The sequence below is a fragment of the Leptopilina boulardi genome, unplaced genomic scaffold (assembly GCF_019393585.1).
Source record: "Leptopilina boulardi isolate dan_hultmark-lab unplaced genomic scaffold, ZJU_Lbou_2.1 LbouV2_38, whole genome shotgun sequence".
Taxonomy (NCBI): Eukaryota; Metazoa; Arthropoda; class Insecta; order Hymenoptera; family Figitidae; genus Leptopilina; species Leptopilina boulardi.
In genome coordinates, this window is record NW_026137951.1 from 3,425,910 (window position 1) to 3,445,681 (window position 19,772).

At 27.1% G+C, this 19,772-nt stretch overlaps 2 protein-coding genes across 5 annotated transcripts in view; both read right to left on the minus strand.

The window, feature by feature from the left end:
- LOC127288127 (signal transducer and activator of transcription 5B) overlaps nt 1-19,772 on the minus strand; it is a 32,814-nt gene that overhangs the window by 4,716 nt on the left and 8,326 nt on the right. For 2 of the 4 annotated variants that reach the window (XM_051315402.1, XM_051315401.1), the window contains exons 3-10: nt 17,907-18,122; nt 16,083-16,201; nt 3,442-3,593; nt 3,143-3,308; nt 2,711-3,054; nt 1,069-2,360; nt 643-798; nt 219-450 (exon numbers count right to left, since the gene is read on the minus strand). In XM_051315402.1, the coding sequence (XP_051171359.1) occupies nt 219-450; nt 643-798; nt 1,069-2,360; nt 2,711-3,054; nt 3,143-3,308; nt 3,442-3,593; nt 16,083-16,085 (2,345 nt within the window). In that variant the 5' untranslated portion in view covers nt 16,086-16,201; nt 17,907-18,122. Of the gene's footprint in view, nt 1-218; nt 451-642; nt 799-1,068; nt 2,361-2,710; nt 3,055-3,142; nt 3,309-3,441; nt 3,594-5,203; nt 5,443-16,082; nt 16,202-17,906; nt 18,123-19,772 lie in introns of those variants that run through there. The other 2 variants (XM_051315403.1, XM_051315404.1) reach the window with 2 other exon arrangements.
- On the minus strand, nt 10,054-12,909 carry LOC127288129 (major facilitator superfamily domain-containing protein 10). The gene is made up of 7 exons (XM_051315408.1): nt 12,225-12,909; nt 11,887-12,149; nt 11,353-11,644; nt 11,059-11,279; nt 10,851-10,941; nt 10,507-10,644; nt 10,054-10,377 (listed from the first exon to the last, which is right to left on the minus strand). The coding sequence occupies exons 1-7, from the start codon at nt 12,451-12,453 to the stop codon at nt 10,286-10,288; spliced, it is 1,326 nt and encodes a 441-aa protein (XP_051171365.1). The 5' UTR covers nt 12,454-12,909; the 3' UTR covers nt 10,054-10,285.

The window sequence follows — 19,772 nt, forward strand, 5'->3', positions numbered from 1 at the left end:
TCTAACTTCTAACATTCAATTTTAATCAAATAACAAAAAAAAAAAACTGCAAAATTGGTCCCATATTATATAAACTATAAAATAACGAGTATTTAATCGGTTTCAAGGTTTTTGCGCATCTTCATACAAGCCGAGACAAATCGAAGGCAGTTTAAAGTGTTTTGTAAACATTAAATACGATTTAAAAATTTTTTTTGTGTTACATCCAGGAAACTGACCTGGAAGCGACCGAGGGTGTATCTCGGGTCACCGATGGATCTGGGCTGTGTGCTTGGAACATTGTTGAAGGTGTAGCGGGATAACTACCGCCAGGGCCACCTTGACTCGATCCTCCTACACCAACAAGTGAAGAATGCGAAGGAGTTTGCCCACCAATGGCAGGTCCACCCCAGCCAGGTACATGTGTTACCAACAATGGTCGAACATATCCATTAGTTACTGATTGATTCTCTGCAAAATTTTAATTAAAATCAAATCTCTGCAAAAATATAAATATTTCCTTTTGTTTTAAATTATTTTACAATATTCCATGAACAATAGACAAATTTAATTTACTTAAAATATTACTACAACAAAAGTTAAATTTTATTAACTATTAATGATTCTTAATTTACGAAAAGAAAAAAAATTCATAATAAATACCTGAAAAGGGAGTATAGTACTTTGAAAATGCTTGATCTTTTGATATATCTGGATAAAGATAAAGCAAATGCTGCAAATCAGAGACTCGATCAGGCAAGCTCCTAATCGCAAAATCTTTACTTGTAAATGGTTGAAGCATAAATACTTCCGATGTATCTACAAAAGGATATAAATTATCAATAAATAGAAGTTACAAATAGTACCATTAATAGAATTATTACACGCCCCTTTAAGGGATTGAGGGCTAAATTCCTTAGCAGTAGCGTAGGAACAGATTTTTCTTCAAAATGCATATAACTAAATTTTACTAATATTCTAAATGCAATAATTACTCTACTCTTTTTTTTTGTTTTAATAAAAATAAATAAAACGTTACTAAACTATATATTAAAAACGAATTCAAAGTTTAAAAAAAAAAAATTTTACCTCCAACCCAAGCAATCGTTACACCGCCCAATTCTGAATCAGAAAATCTCATGAGGAAAGTGCCGGAAGGACAATTGGCAAGCATCTCCTCAGCCTGCCTCTTCCTCAAGAAACCAAGAATATATCCATCGATCCAGGGATTTCTTAAATGTTCACGAGTAAGTTTCATAACAGCATAAAACCATTCCCAAAATGTAAAATTCCTCTCGGGCAATGGTTCTTTGCAAAATTGTGCCCAGCTGAGAAGAAGATTGGTATAGTCTTGAGTAAGTGGATGGGTATTACGGAATGCTTTTTCAGCAAGAAAACGAAGGTTATCCTCAGTTAAACAACGTCCAGTTGCCGACTTGAATTTCACATTTAAAGCCGTAGCTACCTGACCCCATGGCACTTTATCTGGAATGACAAAAGGAACTCGTCCCGGCTCAGCAAACGCATTATCCCAAGTGACTGTTGCCCATGCATGTGGCTCTTGATTACCGTGAACAATCACGACAACCGGCAGGCTTAAAGTCCATACCTGGAAGACAAGTTCACCGCCACCAACACTGAATTGTGACTGGAAGAAAAGAGAAAACTTTTCATCCATTACCGATTCAGTTCCTTTCTTCTCGGCTCGTTTGATCTTTTTTAGTTGCATATTACGAAAACTAACGGATAATTGCCTTGTCGCTGAATGATATTCCATTGTTCCTGTATTATTCAGTATATCACCACTTGCTTCATTTGTCACTTTTGCCATTTTTGTATCAGTTTTTAATAATGCAAGCGCTTGCGATTCACTTATTATGCTTACTTTAACCTGTGGCGGTGTCATATGTACATTCAATTTACCACCGACCAATAAACGTACGGTACTTGTAAATCGTGTATTTGTTTTCATCACTTGTGGTGGTTGTTTCTCAATAATAAAGGTACTTGTAACCAATGAGCTTAACAATTGAGTAACTTGAGAATTTAATGCAGGAAGTACATCCTGTAAACCCGGTGGATCACGTACCGATTTTTGCTTAAGTCGTTCAGCTTCTTTAATTTGTTGTCGATTCAACCAAATTAATTCAGCAAGATTCTCACACCATTCTTGTATTGTATCCAAATTACTGTTAAACTGTGCTCCATTGCCAGCTAATTGCTGATCTCTCTTCCACCTCAATAATTCATCATCGAGAACTCTCGATTGTAAAATACTCAATTTACCTACGTTATCTTTCAATTTATCAGCTATACTCAAACGTAGTTGCAGCATTGTTGCTACTTTATGATTTAACAATTGTTCTTGTTGCTCCTTTTGTCTGATAAAGAACAATAAGGACACGAATTATTCACACTTTCGTATAATTATCGAAAGTTAATAAAAAAAAAAAAAAAAAAAAATTAGAACAACTTAAAATGCTACTGTTTGAACGTTAATGTTTTTATATTCAAAATATATAATTATACAATAATGTAATTTATAAATTTAACTAGTTTTATAAGTAAAAAAAGAAGATAATTAAATAATATTAATTTCATTAATGAATATTTATTACATTAAAATTCTAATAAAAATACGTATTTTTAATTCTAATTTTCAAATTTCATATCTAATTAATTAAATATTAATTTATCGTTTAACATGCATATAAAAAAGATAAACACAAACCTTGTAATTTTCTTTTCGTAATCAATATTCTGATGATTTTGTGGTTGTGTCGACAAATGTTGCAGTGTTGCATTTATTTTTGTGCATTCATGATAACTGAGAGCAAATCCTTCCAATTCTTGTTCCATTTTACGTAGTTCCTCACCTGTCTCGTGTGTTTGCCGACGAAGTGCATCAACTTGTTGTGCAATCTCAGTAGCAGTATCACCACTCATCATTGGATCAGCCATATTCATCATCATTGTATTACCCAAATCATCAACTTGTGCAACTAATTTCATTTCCGTCAATAGACAATGCCTTATCAATTTGAATAATGCTATTGGATTCTGACTATATTTTTGCTGTAAAAATTATTATTTTAATTAAAAAAAAATAACGAAAAAATTTTATCAAAAATAAACTATATTTTGCAAAAATTAAAATACTTACGCGAAAATATACTGCTGCTTCAGAGAGTTTTATTTTAGTTGGGAAAAGATCGCTTGTATGAAGAGAATTGGCCTTCGACTCAAGTTCCTGAATGAAAGATCCAACCAATGTTGCTATATATTGCTCATATTGTGGATTTTCGGCATCAATTGTATTCCTGAAAATACTTTATTTTTTGAAATGCAATATTGTTCGTTTCTTAAAATTACAATTGACTACTTTTAAAATACAGAAAAATTTTCTATTTCCATTCTATAACTTGATGATAAAAAGAAAAAAAAAATCAAGAAAAAACTTACCACATTTTATCTTCGAGCCATGAAGATAAAAAATGTCGAACTTCAATGGGGAAATGGTCTCCATAAATGTTTCGTACTTGTTGCAAAGCATGTTGTGGCAATCGTTGAGCTTTCTCCCAAAGCGACATTTTTATATTGTTTTGATCCTGGTGCTAAATAAACAATTAAATCACCAAATTAAAAACAAACTATAAAAAGTTTATTAAAAAATATATAAATTCCGCAGTGACAAAATTTTCATCACATTAATATTTTATTTAAAAAAAAAAACAAAAAACTGATAAAACCAGTTTTCCATTATTTAATTATAATTCAATTAATTATATAAATGAAAAAAATAATCTTGTAGGTAACAATGTGCATAAATTAAATATTCTTTTGTGCTCGCGACAAAAGCGCGGAAATTACGTCGAAATATATGAGATACTATTTTTTTTAGCCATAGTGTGACATTTTCGATTAATAAAAAATGGAAACATATTGATCTTTAATTTAAGAGAAGAGCATCGCCTAGAATAGATATCTTTTTTTAAAATTCGCTGCTACCAATTCACGAAACACGCATACATATACACATTTACATGATGTTTTTCCTCTAAGTGATTAATGTATTCGTTTGCCGCTCTTGACTTTCAACAGCAAGGGTGAGAGCAAGATCGATATATCCTGACTGCAAATGGCAACGTGCAATATAAGCATTTGCTTATCGTGTTATCAATGAAGTATATAGGAAGGCGACAATCATCGCTTTTAACATTGAAAAACGCTTCCTCCAGGGTCTGTCTTTTAACTAATAATAAATGTACAGTCACTACTAAAAATTATCATTTGGCAAATATTAGTTTAACGAAAAAAAGAAAAATAAATAACCTTGATACGATTCTTCTATATCAAATAAACTATGCTCTATATATATATATATATATATATATATATATATATATATATATATGGTTAACACAAATATTTCAACACACTATCAATATTTAAACCCTACATTTTTTTTAAATACAAAATTCAATAGATCCTTTTTTTTCCCATCCTTACTTTTAAAAAAGACTCCGTTTAAAAAACTGAAATTCGTTTATCATTCTCTATCAATACATCCACAATTAATCTCTCTTTTGGTTATTAATCCTACTGATGTCCATAAAAAATTTTCTAGAGAAAAAAAACAACCTTGAAAATACACAATCAGATAAAGAACCCTGTATTTTATCTTTAAACGGATAACAAAGTAAATAGTAAATTATTTACACAAATTGAGACGAATATAATCAATTAATATAGAAATTATTTAATACAGTGAAAAAATATTAATAACAAAATATATAGAATAAAAGGGAATATCCAATATTCGCGAAATTTGCAAAGGAATGTGTCAATTTTAAAGTCCTGGAAAATTGCATTGTGTAACTACACGCATACCTCTCAGAATACAGGTGTAGAACTTCTTTCAAGTGCTAAAATTGAAATCGAATGCAGAAATAGTAGTACCGTTAATATAACCAAAAAAAAAAAAAGGAAACAAGATCAATCGATCGTCAAGATCAACGATCACCGAGAGTGAGATTAATCCCATTAAAAAAAAGAAGCCAATCAGCAAAAACTATTCACTCTCGAGATTTAATCTCAAGAAACTCAAGATGCTTGTAATTTGGAAAAGCCCCTGGTGACGTATTTCTCGACGATACCGCGTAAATAGCCGCGGGGCTATGTAACGCGAAGGGAAAAGTACAAGTTATTTTCAAGTAAAACTTACTTGCTAGTCCGAAGACAAGCCCCAGGTGTTGTGCTAATTATTTCTTGATTTTCTCTCTACAATTTAACACCACTTGCACTAAATTATTGTGACCAAAGTTTAATATTCATAAGCAAAAAATTAAAATTTTATTTTATAACCGGTAGCACATACAAGTCAATAGATTGAAGGAACTACTCCATCCACTGTCTCCTGCACTTGACGCGGGCGGATTGCGGAGTGACGCGGGACGGAAGGATTCCAAGAATTCGTACTGTAAATGAATGCCGATTGGTCTAGATGATGGATCACGTGATCAAGTTATTATTGCCGCGCAAGCGCAAGCACAAAGACAAACCTGTCGCTAGTTAATAATTACCAAGGAATAAAAAAAAAAAAAAAAAAAAAAGGGGGGGAAATAATAAGTGATAAATCTATATGCGCGGGGCTAAGCAAATGAGCAACCAGCAAATCAAGTGATAATGAGAAATTTATAAACAAAGAATTTACGACGTTTTTATATATTATCTGGTGCACACCTGTTTCCTTCACCTTCAACAATACAAACAGAATAAATTTCTATATCTTCGTTATAAAAATATTAAAAATTTATAACAATGCCTCGTCTATATGAACAATTTTGTGCGTTAAAAAATATAATTATCTACTACTGATACATCAGTAGTGCCAATGGTAACTATCAAAATGCACCAAAGGCAGTTTGCGCCAAACGGCGTTTGACCCAATATGCTATAGTTAGTGTCATTCTCGATGGTGAATGAGAAATCTGTAAAAATGATAAAAGTGAAGGTCTGAGAAGCCCGCGAGATGTCTATAGTATCACAGATTGTGTATTATTACAAATAGACATTGGCGTGGAGATTTAGGGAATGCAGAAAATAAAGTGAAATAGTTTTCTTCGCGGAAATAGTGAACGTGATGTTTTTATAAATAAGTAAATTGCTTATTTGATTAATTAATCAATTAATATTATGAATTAATTAATGAATTAATATTATGAATTAATTAATTAATATTATCAATTGATGGAATAATTAATTAATTAACATTATTGATATTATCAATTGATTAATTAATTAATTAATTAATTAATTAATATTATCAATTAATTAATTAACAGTGACTGGAAGAAATAACGAGTAGTAAAATTATGGATACCAATATTGAGGTGAGTTTAAATTTTATTTTCAATGAAAATAATAATAATTTTGCGATAGCATAAAAAATTATTTTTTTCACCGATCTCATGTAATGAATTTTCATCCAATTACATCAATTTAAACGTATGTAAATTTCACTGTGATAGTTTACTCAACTGTAAATTGGTTTTCATTAAGAAAATATTTTTACAACAAACATAGAATAAGTTGATAATAATAATAATAATTTCAAATTTCTTATAAATTATGATGGCATTTTTTACTTTTGGAAATAAAATTTTTATCCTATCCTCCAACTATGCAGATTAAAATAATTCTATTCCTTGCTTGATAGTCACCAGGGTTATCACAGTTATTGTTAACATGAACCTAATTGTTGTTCGATTTAGTTAACAATTATTTTTCGATAGCATAAAAAATTATTTTTTTCACCGATCTCATGTAATGAATTTTCATCTAATTACATCAATTTAAACGTATGTAAAAATGGTAAAAAAAATGTATAACTGCTAAGGTTTACTCAACTGTAAATTGAATTTTATTAAGAAAATATTTATACAATAAACATGGAATAAATTAACAATGATTAGACACCTTCTAAATCATATTGGCATTTTTCATTTTTGAAAATAAAATTTTTATTCTATTCTAAAACCATGCTAATTAAAAAAATTCTATTCCTAGCATAATAGACGCCAGAGTTATTATTGTTATTGTGAACATATGCCTAATTGTTCTTCGATTTAGTAAACAATAATTTTGCGATAGCATAAAAAATTATTTTTTTCACCGACCTCATGTAATGAATTTTCATCCAATTACATCAATTTAAACGTATGTAAATTTCACTGTGATAGTTTACTCAACTGTAAATTGGTTTTCATTAAGAAAATATTTTTACAACAAACATAGAATAAGTTGATAATAATTTGTACATCGTCCAAATCATATTGGCATTTTTTATTTCTGAAAATAAAATTTTTATCCTACTCTCCAACTATGCTGATTAAAATAATTCTATTCCTTGCTTGATAGTCACCAGGGTTATCACAGTTATTGTTAACATGAACCTAATTGTTGTTCGATTTAGTTAACAATTATTTTTCGATAGCATAAAAAATTATTTTTTTCACCGATCTCATGTAATGAATTTTCATCTAATTACATCAATTTAAACGTATGTAAATTTCACTGCGATAGTTTACTTAACTGTGAATTGGTTTTTACTTAGAAAATATTTTTACAACAAACATAGAATAAGTTGATAATAATTTGTACATCGTCCAAATCATGTTGGCATTTTTTATTTCTGGAAATAAAATTTTTATTCTATTCTAAAACTATGCTGATTAAAATAATTCTATTCCTTGCTTGATAGTCACCAGGGTTATCACAGTTATTGTTAACATGAACCTAATTGTTGTTCGATTTAGTTAACAATTATTTTTCGATAGCATAAAAAATTATTTTTTTCACCGATCTCATGTAATGAATTTTCATCTAATTACATCAATTTAAACGTATGTAAATTTCACTGCGATAGTTTACTTAACTGTGAATTGGTTTTTACTTAGAAAATATTTTTACAACAAACATAGAATAAGTTGATAATAATTTGTACATCGTCCAAATCATGTTGGCATTTTTTATTTCTGGAAATAAAATTTTTATTCTATTCTAAAACTATGCTGATTAAAATAATTCTATTCCTTGCTTGATAGTCACCAGGGTTATCACAGTTATTGTTAACATGAACCTAATTGTTGTTCGATTTAGTTAACAATTATTTTTCGATAGCATAAAAAATTATTTTTTTCACCGATCTCATGTAATGAATTTTCATCCAATTACATCAATTTAAACGTATGTAAATTTCACTGTGATAGTTTACTCAACTGTAAATTGGTTTTCATTAAGAAAATATTTTTACAACAAACATAGAATAAGTTGATAATAATTTGTACTAAATCGAACAACAATTAGGTTCATGTTAACAATAACTGTGATAACCCTGGTGACTATCAAGCAAGGAATAGAATTATTTTAATCAGCATAGTTGGAGAGTAGGATAAAAATTTTATTTTCAGAAATAAAAAATGCCAATATGATTTGGACGATGTACAAATTATTATCAACTTATTCTATGTTTGTTGTAAAAATATTTTCTTAATGAAAACCAATTTACAGTTGAGTAAACTATCACAGTGAAATTTACATACGTTTAAATTGATGTAATTGGATGAAAATTCATTACATGAGATCGGTGAAAAAAATAATTTTTTATGCTATCGCAAAATTATTGTTTAGTAAATCGAAAAATAATTAGGCCCATGTTCACAATAACAATCATAACTCTGGCGTCTATTATGCTAGGAAAGAATTTTTTTAATTAGCATGGTTTTAGAATAGAATAAAAATTTTATTTTCAAAAATGAAAAATGCCAATATGATTTAGAAGGTGTCTAATCATTGTTAATTTATTCCATGTTTATTGTATAAATATTTTCTTAATAAAATTCAATTTACAGTTGAGTAAACCTTAGCAGTTATACATTTTTTTTACCATTTTTACATACGTTTAAATTGATGTAATTAGATGAAAATTCATTACATGAGATCGGTGAAAAAAATAATTTTTTATGCTATCGAAAAATAATTGTTAACTAAATCGAACAACAATTAGGTTCATGTTAACAATAACTGTGATAACCCTGGTGACTATCAAGCAAGGAATAGAATTATTTTAATCTGCATAGTTGGAGGATAGGATAAAAATTTTATTTCCAAAAGTAAAAAATGCCATCATAATTTATAAGAAATTTGAAATTATTATTATTATTATCAACTTATTCTATGTTTGTTGTAAAAATATTTTCTTAATGAAAACCAATTTACAGTTGAGTAAACTATCACAGTGAAATTTACATACGTTTAAATTGATGTAATTGGATGAAAATTCATTACATGAGATCGGTGAAAAAAATAATTTTTTATGCTATCGCAAAATTATTATTATTTTCATTGAAAATAAAATTTAAACTCACCTCAATATTGGTATCCATAATTTTACTACTCGTTATTTCTTCCAGTCACTGTTAATTAATTAATTGATAATATTAATTAATTAATTAATTAATTAATTAATCAATTGATAATATCAATAATGTTAATTAATTAATTATTCCATCAATTGATAATATTAATTAATTAATTCATAATATTAATTCATTAATTAATTCATAATATTAATTGATTAATTAATCAAATAAGCAATTTACTTATTTATAAAAACATCACGTTCACTATTTCCGCGAAGAAAACTATTTCACTTTATTTTCTGCATTCCCTAAATCTCCACGCCAATGTCTATTTGTAATAATACACAATCTGTGATACTATAGACATCTCGCGGGCTTCTCAGACCTTCACTTTTATCATTTTTACAGATTTCTCATTCACCATCGAGAATGACACTAACTATAGCATATTGGGTCAAACGCCGTTTGGCGCAAACTGCCTTTGGTGCATTTTGATAGTTACCAATCACACTTATAGAAATGTTTCAGATAAGTTACCAACTGTATTCAATTATCGACCGAGATCAAGTCTGGCGGGAAATTTAAAAAAAAATTGGGGGAATTTTTAAATTAAAAAAATTTAGTAGAGGTGTATGTTACAATAAACGAATGATTATAATGAAAATATTTATTCATTGTATAACATTAATATAGAAATAGATTTGTAAATTGTCTTACAAAAAATATCAAAAATACCATATTGTACTTAGCTTTTTCAAAAAAAAGGTAAATTTATCACAAAATAGATTCAACCTAAAATAAAATAATCTCTGCAAAATTGAAAAAGTAGAAAAATAATTTGAGTACAAAATCACGCTTATTGGAAAATAATAATAATATTTTAATTAGCATTTAATACTTCTGAGTATTAATGGAGGGAATATTAAAGCTACTGCACCAACTAAATATGAAGTTTTACTTCCCAAACTCCAAAATGCTGTAAAATGAAAAAACGATATAAATTAAAAATTTTAAATAAAACTAATTCAATTAATTACTAATTATAGACAAAATGAAAAACATAATTTTTTAATAATTATGATATATTATTATTTATATTTCTTACCAAGTGATGCAACAATTGGACCGCAAGCTCGAGCTAAAGCTCCAAGGGATCTAAATATCCCGGTAATTGAACCCTTTTGATTTTCAGGGCCAATTCTTGTCACTAAAGTCATCATGCAAGTGACAACCATTGCCGTGGCTAAAAAAAAGAAAATTATTCAATCATAAAAATTGTTTTCTAAAAAAAAAATCTATACAGTATATATAACAATTTCTAAACCCCCTAAAAAATAATTTTCTTAAATACGATTTTTTCTTTAATTATAATATTAAAAATAAATAATTTGGGGGAATAAAAAATTTTTAATATCCTGTACAAAATTTACATAAAAACTAATTTCTTACAAACTGCGAAAAGAAATACACCAAAATATAACATGAAAACATCTTTGGCTATAGCGATGCAGACAAATGAAGGAATTATGAGCCATAAACCCTAAAAAAAATGAAATATAAAACAAAACAATAATAACTATTATACGACTACAATTATAAAATAATAAAACAAAAATTACTCTAATTGAATAAAATAATTTTATTTTCAATGTTTTACCAATTCTGTGAAGAATTTTGTTTTGTGAGGTGGTATTTTTCGCACCCAACTTCCTTGTAAAATTGCCATTGTCAATCCAATACCAAGAAACATCCATCCCTGTTGCATTCGTGTGAAACCAAACGTATAATGAGTTAAAAATGTCAATGTAAATTCTAAACCACTGTAAATGAATAAATAAAGAAAATAGGAACGTCCTAAAATCCTCAACTGGTGTAATTCTAAAAAAAAAGGAAAATTAATTAACATTCGAATATAATATCGTGGAGAATTAAAAATAGTTTAATTAATTACCATTTCTATTCAAACTCGAAACTCCATTAAATTGAAATAAATCAACTGGATTAATGTATGTGAAAGCACTGGATATACCGGAAGTTATTGATTTTGCTCGCAATTTTTTAGGAAGACTCTCTTTGTAGTTTAATGAAAAATACAATAAATCGCTAACAGCTAAAACAAATGCAAATAAAGCTGGATAAGCATACCACTGTCCTTCTCTGTGTCCCATGGAAAATTTTGCAAAAACAGCTCCAATCATTGGACCCAATACAAATCCAACTGAAAATGCAATTCCCACAAGTGCCTGAAAATTGAGAATAATTTTTGCATAAATTATAAAAAAAATGAATAAAGTATTATTATTAAATAAAATTAATATTTAATTGAATAAACTAGAAATTAATTATTAAAATTACCACGTTTGTTCATTATGTTGATGTATATATCTTTTTAGAAAAAAAAAACTAGTGGGAAAGAAAAAATTGTAAAACTTTGTAAAAAGTACACAATGGAGAAATAAAATCTAATCTAATCTATTAAAATTACCATTGCCTTTCCTCTAGTGGCTGAAGAAGTAACGTCACTTAAAATAGCCATCGATAAACTAATATTTCCTTTACTAATTCCTCCGACAAATCTTGCTATAATAAATATTGCAAAACTTTTTGACATTGCCCATAAAAGATAGGAAATTGCAATTCCTATCAAGCACAATATCATCATTGGTTTTCGCCCATAAACATCTGATAAGGCACCTATTATTGGTGATCCAAGAAATTGAAGAAAAGAATACATGGAACCAAGAAAACCTGAAAAAATAATGTTTCAATTTAAATTATTCTTTTTTTTCAACAATTATTGAAATTATAAAATAAAATTCATACCTCCAAATAATACTGAACTTTCTTTAGCAGGAGCATGTATAAAAATACTGACCGTTTGAATACTGTTTAAAATTTTAGAATATAATCCATTTCCATTATCAAGTTGTTGATAATGTTCCAAAAGTGCCGGAAATAATGGCAAAATCATTGTAAATGCCAATAGATCCAGTAATAATGAAAAAAACACAATTCTCACTGTTTTTGAATCTTCTTTTTGTACTTTTTCCATTTTGGAAAATTTTTTTTTACAAAAACTTTAAAAATTATATATAAACTTTTAACACATTACACTCTTCCTTTCGCGAAATAAAAATTGCTCATTTTTCTTTTTATAAAAATAGCAGGAAATTTCTTGGAGTAAATTGTTTCATCATTTTTTTTTTTGTTTTTTATCTTAAATCGACAGTGAAAGTCATTTATCATGACAGTACATATTATAAATCTTAAAGGGGGATTAGTATGTGTTAAAAAAAGATTTCTTTTAGTAAACAACAGAATTTCTATAATTATAAAAGTTAATTTTGAAAACGAAGGTTAAACACGATAATGATTCCAGATGTTACTGAGGAATGCTATAAGAGATTGAAAATAAGAACACTTTCTAAGCAGGTCATCATCTCAGACCCTCACATGGTTTTTAAGAAATGACGTTTTAACATTAAACAAAGTGAAAGGCAATCCATTTTTGTTTTCTCCATGTGTTTTTTAACGTGCTTGTCAGATTCCCTTGTCGACGAAATGGAAATTTACTTTACCAAAAGGTAATTGTACTACAAACTCGACGAGTAACCATCAGAGGGTGCCCTCTTTATAATTTATTTATTTAAAATTTATTTTAACAATTTTTAATATTAACTTTTGATTTAATTATTCCTAAATCATATTAATTAAAAAAATATATTTCTTTTCATTTACTAATGTCTAATAATATTTTTCATAATTTTTACAACTAAATTTTTATTTAACTAATTACATAATAAATTATGCAATTAATTAATTCTATCAATATTTTTAAAAAAAATTTCTTAAAACATATTTTCTGATAAGTTTTCTTTTAAGTAAAAAAAAATGTGCAATTTAAATTTTCGAGTAATTAAGAAGTATATATGCAAGATAAATAATGTCATTTGAAAAGCAAACCTTTCGCTAAATTCCGATTTTTTATTCTAACTAATTACTAACTATTTTGCAAATTATAATAATCTCTGAATTTCGCTTATTTTCGCGCCACATTCGATGTGGCTCCCTCTTTTTTGACAATTAAAATTTTTTTTTTTTTCATTTTTATAATCAAAAAATGTTGCACACATAACTTCTTATTATTATTGTTTTTTTTATTTATCAGTGAAGCGAAAAAATAATAGCTCAAGCAGGGCGCACCCACGAACATTATGTGCGCCCGACTTCCGGTAATACTAACGACGCACACACAACATTCAATTTTACTTCCTCAACGAACAAAGATCTTTTCAAATACAGAACCAAAACTGTAACGCCATGGCATCTCGATCAAAAAGCTTTAATAACGCCAAGCAACTTAATACTTTTTTTTTTAAGAAAGAATACCTACAACCATTTTGAAGAAAAAAAAACCATTGTGTTTGTTTGGGACCAAAAAATAGAAGAAATATGATTTCTTTCTCGTATATTTTATATACTGAATAGAATTTATGGTTTACTTAGTACCAAACATGAAAAAAATGAAAATATTTTTAAAATTCTGTTTTTTTTAATATATTTTTACAATAAAATTCCTATATATATTTTTTTTTGCAAATTATAAAATAAAAATAATAATCTACAAATGCCTGTTCATGTATATATATATATATCGAAAAAAATTTCTTATGTCTTTTAACTGGGAGGAAAGTTTTTAATTTTATATAAAATCTAGATAAATTGAAATTGAAAATCATTAAATAATTAAATAATATTCAAGTGACTATTATCAAATAAATATTTACTTGAACAAAATTATTTTTATTTGAATGAAATAAACTATATTTGAATCAATAATTTCTGTATTTGAAATATAAATGCCACTCAAATAATAATTATTTAATATAAATAAATATTTATTTAATAATAGTCAAATAACCGATTATTTTAATGAAATAAATTTTTTTTTCAGTGTATTTAAAAGACAAAAAATTTAAAGGTTTATTTTTGTTAAAAAAAAAAGTTTTTAAATTCAAAAATTGAACTTAATTATATTGTTTGCATATTATTTTTTTTTTTTTTTGCTAAGCAGCGATAAAAATATCACGTAAGTTAAAAATATTTAAATTAAATATTCAAAAATATTATTTTTCTATAAGATTTTTTGCTTTTCTCGCGCGTAATTATTTCACTTTACATCAATTATTATTGATAAGATTATTCGCGACAATTGAAAGATTTCCCTTGAAAATTCACTTTAAGATGAAAAAAATTCAATCAATCATTCATCGTTTTTTTTTTTTTTTTTTCTAATAGATCCTTGTTTGTCAACTCAACGTGCTGTAGAAGATTTAAGAGAGTGAAGGTAGAATTATTTTATTAGATAGGTGTACACCAGTGGTACACGTGAAGAGTATAGAGCAGGTGGTATAAGAACCATCAGCACAGTATATACCTATATATGTATAATGTACACATATATCGTGGTTAAATTTTAAGTAAGGGGCTCAACGCTTGCCATCTGGGCCTGTGCTTTTGGGCCTGGTGAACGGCCCAGTCCCTGCAGCTCGTTGTCGTTTTCACCTTGCACCTTCGTCGTAATTTAGATACCCATATATCCCCGACTTAAAAATCGGTTTGCTTTTCAAATGACATCATTCTATAGTAACTTATATACAATGTATACGTATATAAAGCACGTATACCTGGCGCGTGCGAATGCTCCAGGAGGAAGTTGTGTTTTCTTGATTGGAATTTAAATTTAAAAAAAAATTTTTAACGAATTTCCTAAAATAATGTTCACATAGAAAATTTCTCTGTCGATTAAAAGCGACAAAAAAAAGAATATATATATATATATATATATATATATATATATATATATATATATATATATATATATATATATATATATATATATTAATTAAAATGAAATTTAAACATTAATGCAATGCAATTTTGATAAAATTATTATAAGAATTTTCCAAAATTTCCTAATTTTGAGAATACATAATAATTTGTAAAAATTGTAAATTAACCTAATTCTCAAAAATCACGGAGAAAGAAGAGGGAAAAACAGAAAAAAAATTGCAAAAATTAGTACATAATAGAAAAATTCTATTTTATGAAAGTATTGTAATTAAAAATATAAAAATCAATTGTCAAAAGAGAAAGTTTGAAAAAGTATCGAGAAAAAGGAAACGTGTCCTTGGAAATACGATATCAATTTTACTGATATTCCAGGTGTTTTTGAACGAGCCTCCTTGGTAATATATTTTAAAATTGCAATTGTTCGAGAAATTCAACAGGTATATAACGTGGACTTGTCAGTAAGAAACTAGTTAAAGCGTGTCTCAAATCCTGGGGAGTTGTGCAAATATGCAAATGAAGAAGAGCTTTGCTTAGAGGGTCTTTGCGGGAATCCCCACCCAAAAACCACCTCGAAAAGAGAATCGTAAAGTGTATGTATATGTTTAGAGAGAAGGTATATAATATTTTGCCGAAAGTAAAATTGAAAATTTTTTCTCCTTGGAATGTGGTGCAGCTTCAAAATTGTACTATGGAAATCCAACGAACAATGGGACAAAGAACATTTTTGACGATATACCATAAGCCGGCTGCTTAAGTATTTGGTTGTGTTATATACAAAATATGTACCCGAAAAAATATTTGTTATATATAAAATATTATTTAACTCACCATTGATTTTAATCAAAAATTTATTCCAAAGTCTCAACGCTCAATAAATCTATTGTTTTGTAAAATCGAAACCAAATCCTCCTTTCTCAAATTCTTCAAATGCGGAATCTCTTCTTAATCTGTCAAAAAAAAAAAGAAAAATTAGATTTTTCTTACATTTTTGAAAACAATTGTTTGTTTTTGTAAAATTATTATTTCTTTTTGAAATTTTTTTATTAATATCCAATCATTGAAAGGATAAATGAATGTAAAATTACGAATTTTATAAGTGCTATCTTAACAAAGAAAATATTTTTTTTCTAAATGACTTTTTGCGGTACTAAATATATACCATTTTCGGGGTTTTTCCCGATGAAAGTACTTTATTATACAAACATGTCGTTAACAAGTACAGATATCTTTCATCTTTGCATTATAATCTGTAAAATATCACGTCTTTGTTGAGGTTGAAGCTAGATAAAGATCAATCAATATCCAATGCATATATGACAAAGGAGAATAACGGGACAAAGAGAGACGAGACAGAAGCTCCCCTTATTTTCGGGAAAATCCCAATTATACTTTCCACAATATTCCCCAACAAAGAAAACTATGTTGAAAAGCTAATAAATATACTTTTATAATACATATTTGCAATAAAGACATTAAAATAAAAAAAAAAATTTTAATTCTCTTAAATAAACAAATTAATGCTTTAGAAAAAAGATAATCTTTCATAATAATTTTCTATAACTCGTTTTCTTTGTTCATTTACTTTATAACTCTATCAAGCTGGAAGAATGTAAATAATTATAATATATAATAATAATTATTATTAATTTAAATGATACCTTTCTTGTAAAACGATTTCTACTTTGAAAAACGGAAAAACGATTTTATAACCACAATTTTATAATACTAAGACAATTAAAATAATTTTTAACAAAGTTAAAACAACTAAATTATATTAAATTATTAATTTTAATTAATTATTAATTATTATTAAATTATCAAATTATCAAATAAAACTAAATTAAAACAAAACAAGAAAATTAAAAAATATTTAAAATATAATAAATATTTAAAAAAGTATAATAAAAAATAGCGAAAAAAATACTTTATAGCTTGTTAATTTAAAAAAAACGAGTTTGCGAGTAAACTTTGAACTTGTCACAAATTAAGAAATTCGATTGGCAATCTCATATAATATATATAACGATGTGAAGAAGAATATTGAAAGCAACAAGACCATTTCTCTCTGATCTTTACGATGTTTTCATCAATAAATTTTGAAACCAAAAAAAAAGGGGGAACTCTTTCTACGCGAATAAAATGTCGAGAGTCTTTTTCAGGATCAGAATCCGCCCCTGGAGATTTTTTAAAGGGAAAAAAGGATGTCCAACCCTCATGTTCAGGATTCGGACTATGTACTATATACATAGTAGTGTAAAAAGGGGGAAGAAAAAAGAGTGAAGAGGAAAGAAAGAAGGTGAAAGAAAGATAGAAATAATATTGGTATTATAAGGAAGAAAGAGAGCGAGAGTCAGGGGGCCTTATTGGGCCCTGGAAACTTGAAGAATAAAGAAAGAAGAGAGTACACACGACGATGGAAGAAAGAAACTCATGGCAATCATGAGGAACAAGTATGAGCATAAGTTTATAAGCGCGTGCCCGCGCAACGACGGCAGATGCGCTCCAAACGCAGCTGTCCTCGTCCTCCTACAAGTGGTGCTCAATCACCCCCCTTTTTTTTTTTTTCTCCGTTTTTCCCCAGGTTATAACATATATACTATGTGTGGCTCCGACAATGAAAGTACAGCCTGTTTTTCAAAAATAATGTCTTACGTGTTTGATCCTGATTTCAAAAGGGAATAAAATTCACGTGCGGCTCCTTTTTCAAATCGAGATTTTCATCCACTTTGACACAGTTTTTACGATCTTCCAATCACAAAGAGGAGGACCACGTTTCTATACCTTTATTATATAAAGGATCTCCTCTTGCTCTAGTTCTCTCAATAGTCTTTTGTTGTGTGCCCAAAAATTTTCAGCTTCCAGATGAATCTGTAAAAAAAAAGAACTTTTCAATAACAATGAAACTATCACTATTTTTAACTGTAATATTAAATAAATTACTTTTTTACAATCTATTTTAAATTCATATTTAAAAATATTTTTAATTAATTGTTAATAAACATTTGATTTTTTTTCTTTTGAGTAAAATTTATCTTTCAAAATGATTTTCATATCGTCTTTGTTATTTTTTTTTTTTTGTGTCGGGAGAGAATTTTCTATACCGAGTTTTATTTTTAAATTCTAATTTAGAAAAATATACATTTTTAAACAATAAAACTATTATTTTTAACAATAAAAAATTCAATTAAATGTTATTTTTTTCCAAATTACAATTACATATTTATCTTTGTTAGAAATAAATTCTATAGTGAAAATAAAAATTGTGTTTTGAAAATTTGACATTAAAAATTTGTTGCAAATATCTTAATAAAGAAAATAATATTAATTTATTGAACTTCAGTCTATTGGTCCAGAAGTGAATTTAGTTTATATTTAATAAAAGAAATATTTTCAACAATAAATTCAGAGTGGCTGCAAAATTTAATATTCAAATTTTTTTGACATTTTCATAGCTAGATAAATTTTTTGTTATTATCTAAATTTTCGCTATATTTTAATATTTTATTTATAGTTTCTTTAAAAAAAAATTCAATATTTTATAATTTCCTTGAAAAAATTCCCTAATTTTAATTTTAAAAGTAATTTTCAAAGAAAATTAAAATTTCATATTTATACATTTTTCATATTTTTCCATAAATAATTCTACTATTCCAAATGTCCTGAACAAAGAAAATCAATGAATATCTTCGACAAATTGTTAGGTAATCAAATATTGTCAGTAACATTAAATATTTTTTGATGAATTTAAAACGTATATATCCAATTAATAATTAATTACATGAAATGAAAATTGTCATCAACAAATTTAACATGTTATTACAATTAAATTATAATTTTATATTATAATTATAATTACTCTGTAAATTTTTTATCTCGTTTTTTCATCATTTTTACAATAGATTTAAATTGATCTTTTCAAAAATTTAATGATTTTTATCATTTTCAAAATTCACTTCCAATTTAAATAATCGTCGATTTTTAAATAATTTCTTCAATTTAAAATTGCCAATTAAATTTAATGTTTAAAATAAAGTTTTAATTTATATAACGACTTACTTTTTTTAAATTGTAAATGAATAAAAATTTAAAATTGAAATTGAAAATTTACTTTAAAATGAATTCTAATAATTTTTTCTATTACCCATTTCTATAATATACAGTTATTATATTATTCTATGAAAATTTTAACCACAAATTTTAATTTTATTCTAATATATGTTTTGGAAATCGTAACAGACTGTATTATAATAAAATTCGTCGGTGATTAAACTTTCTTGTAAATAAATTTAAATATGTACTTTGTTAGTAAATAATATATCATTGATGGTTTCAATGGAGAATGACACATATAACGTATATATTGATTTACCCTTCTTTTTTTTCGAACAAGTTCGCATAAAAGGGGGATGCTTTGGTGCATTAAATGATGGCCATGGAAAGGGATTATGACGCATTTGGTGTATAATCAAAAAGTGCAGGGAGCATGTGCGTAATAGGTTTCTTTGTGTGTACGATTCG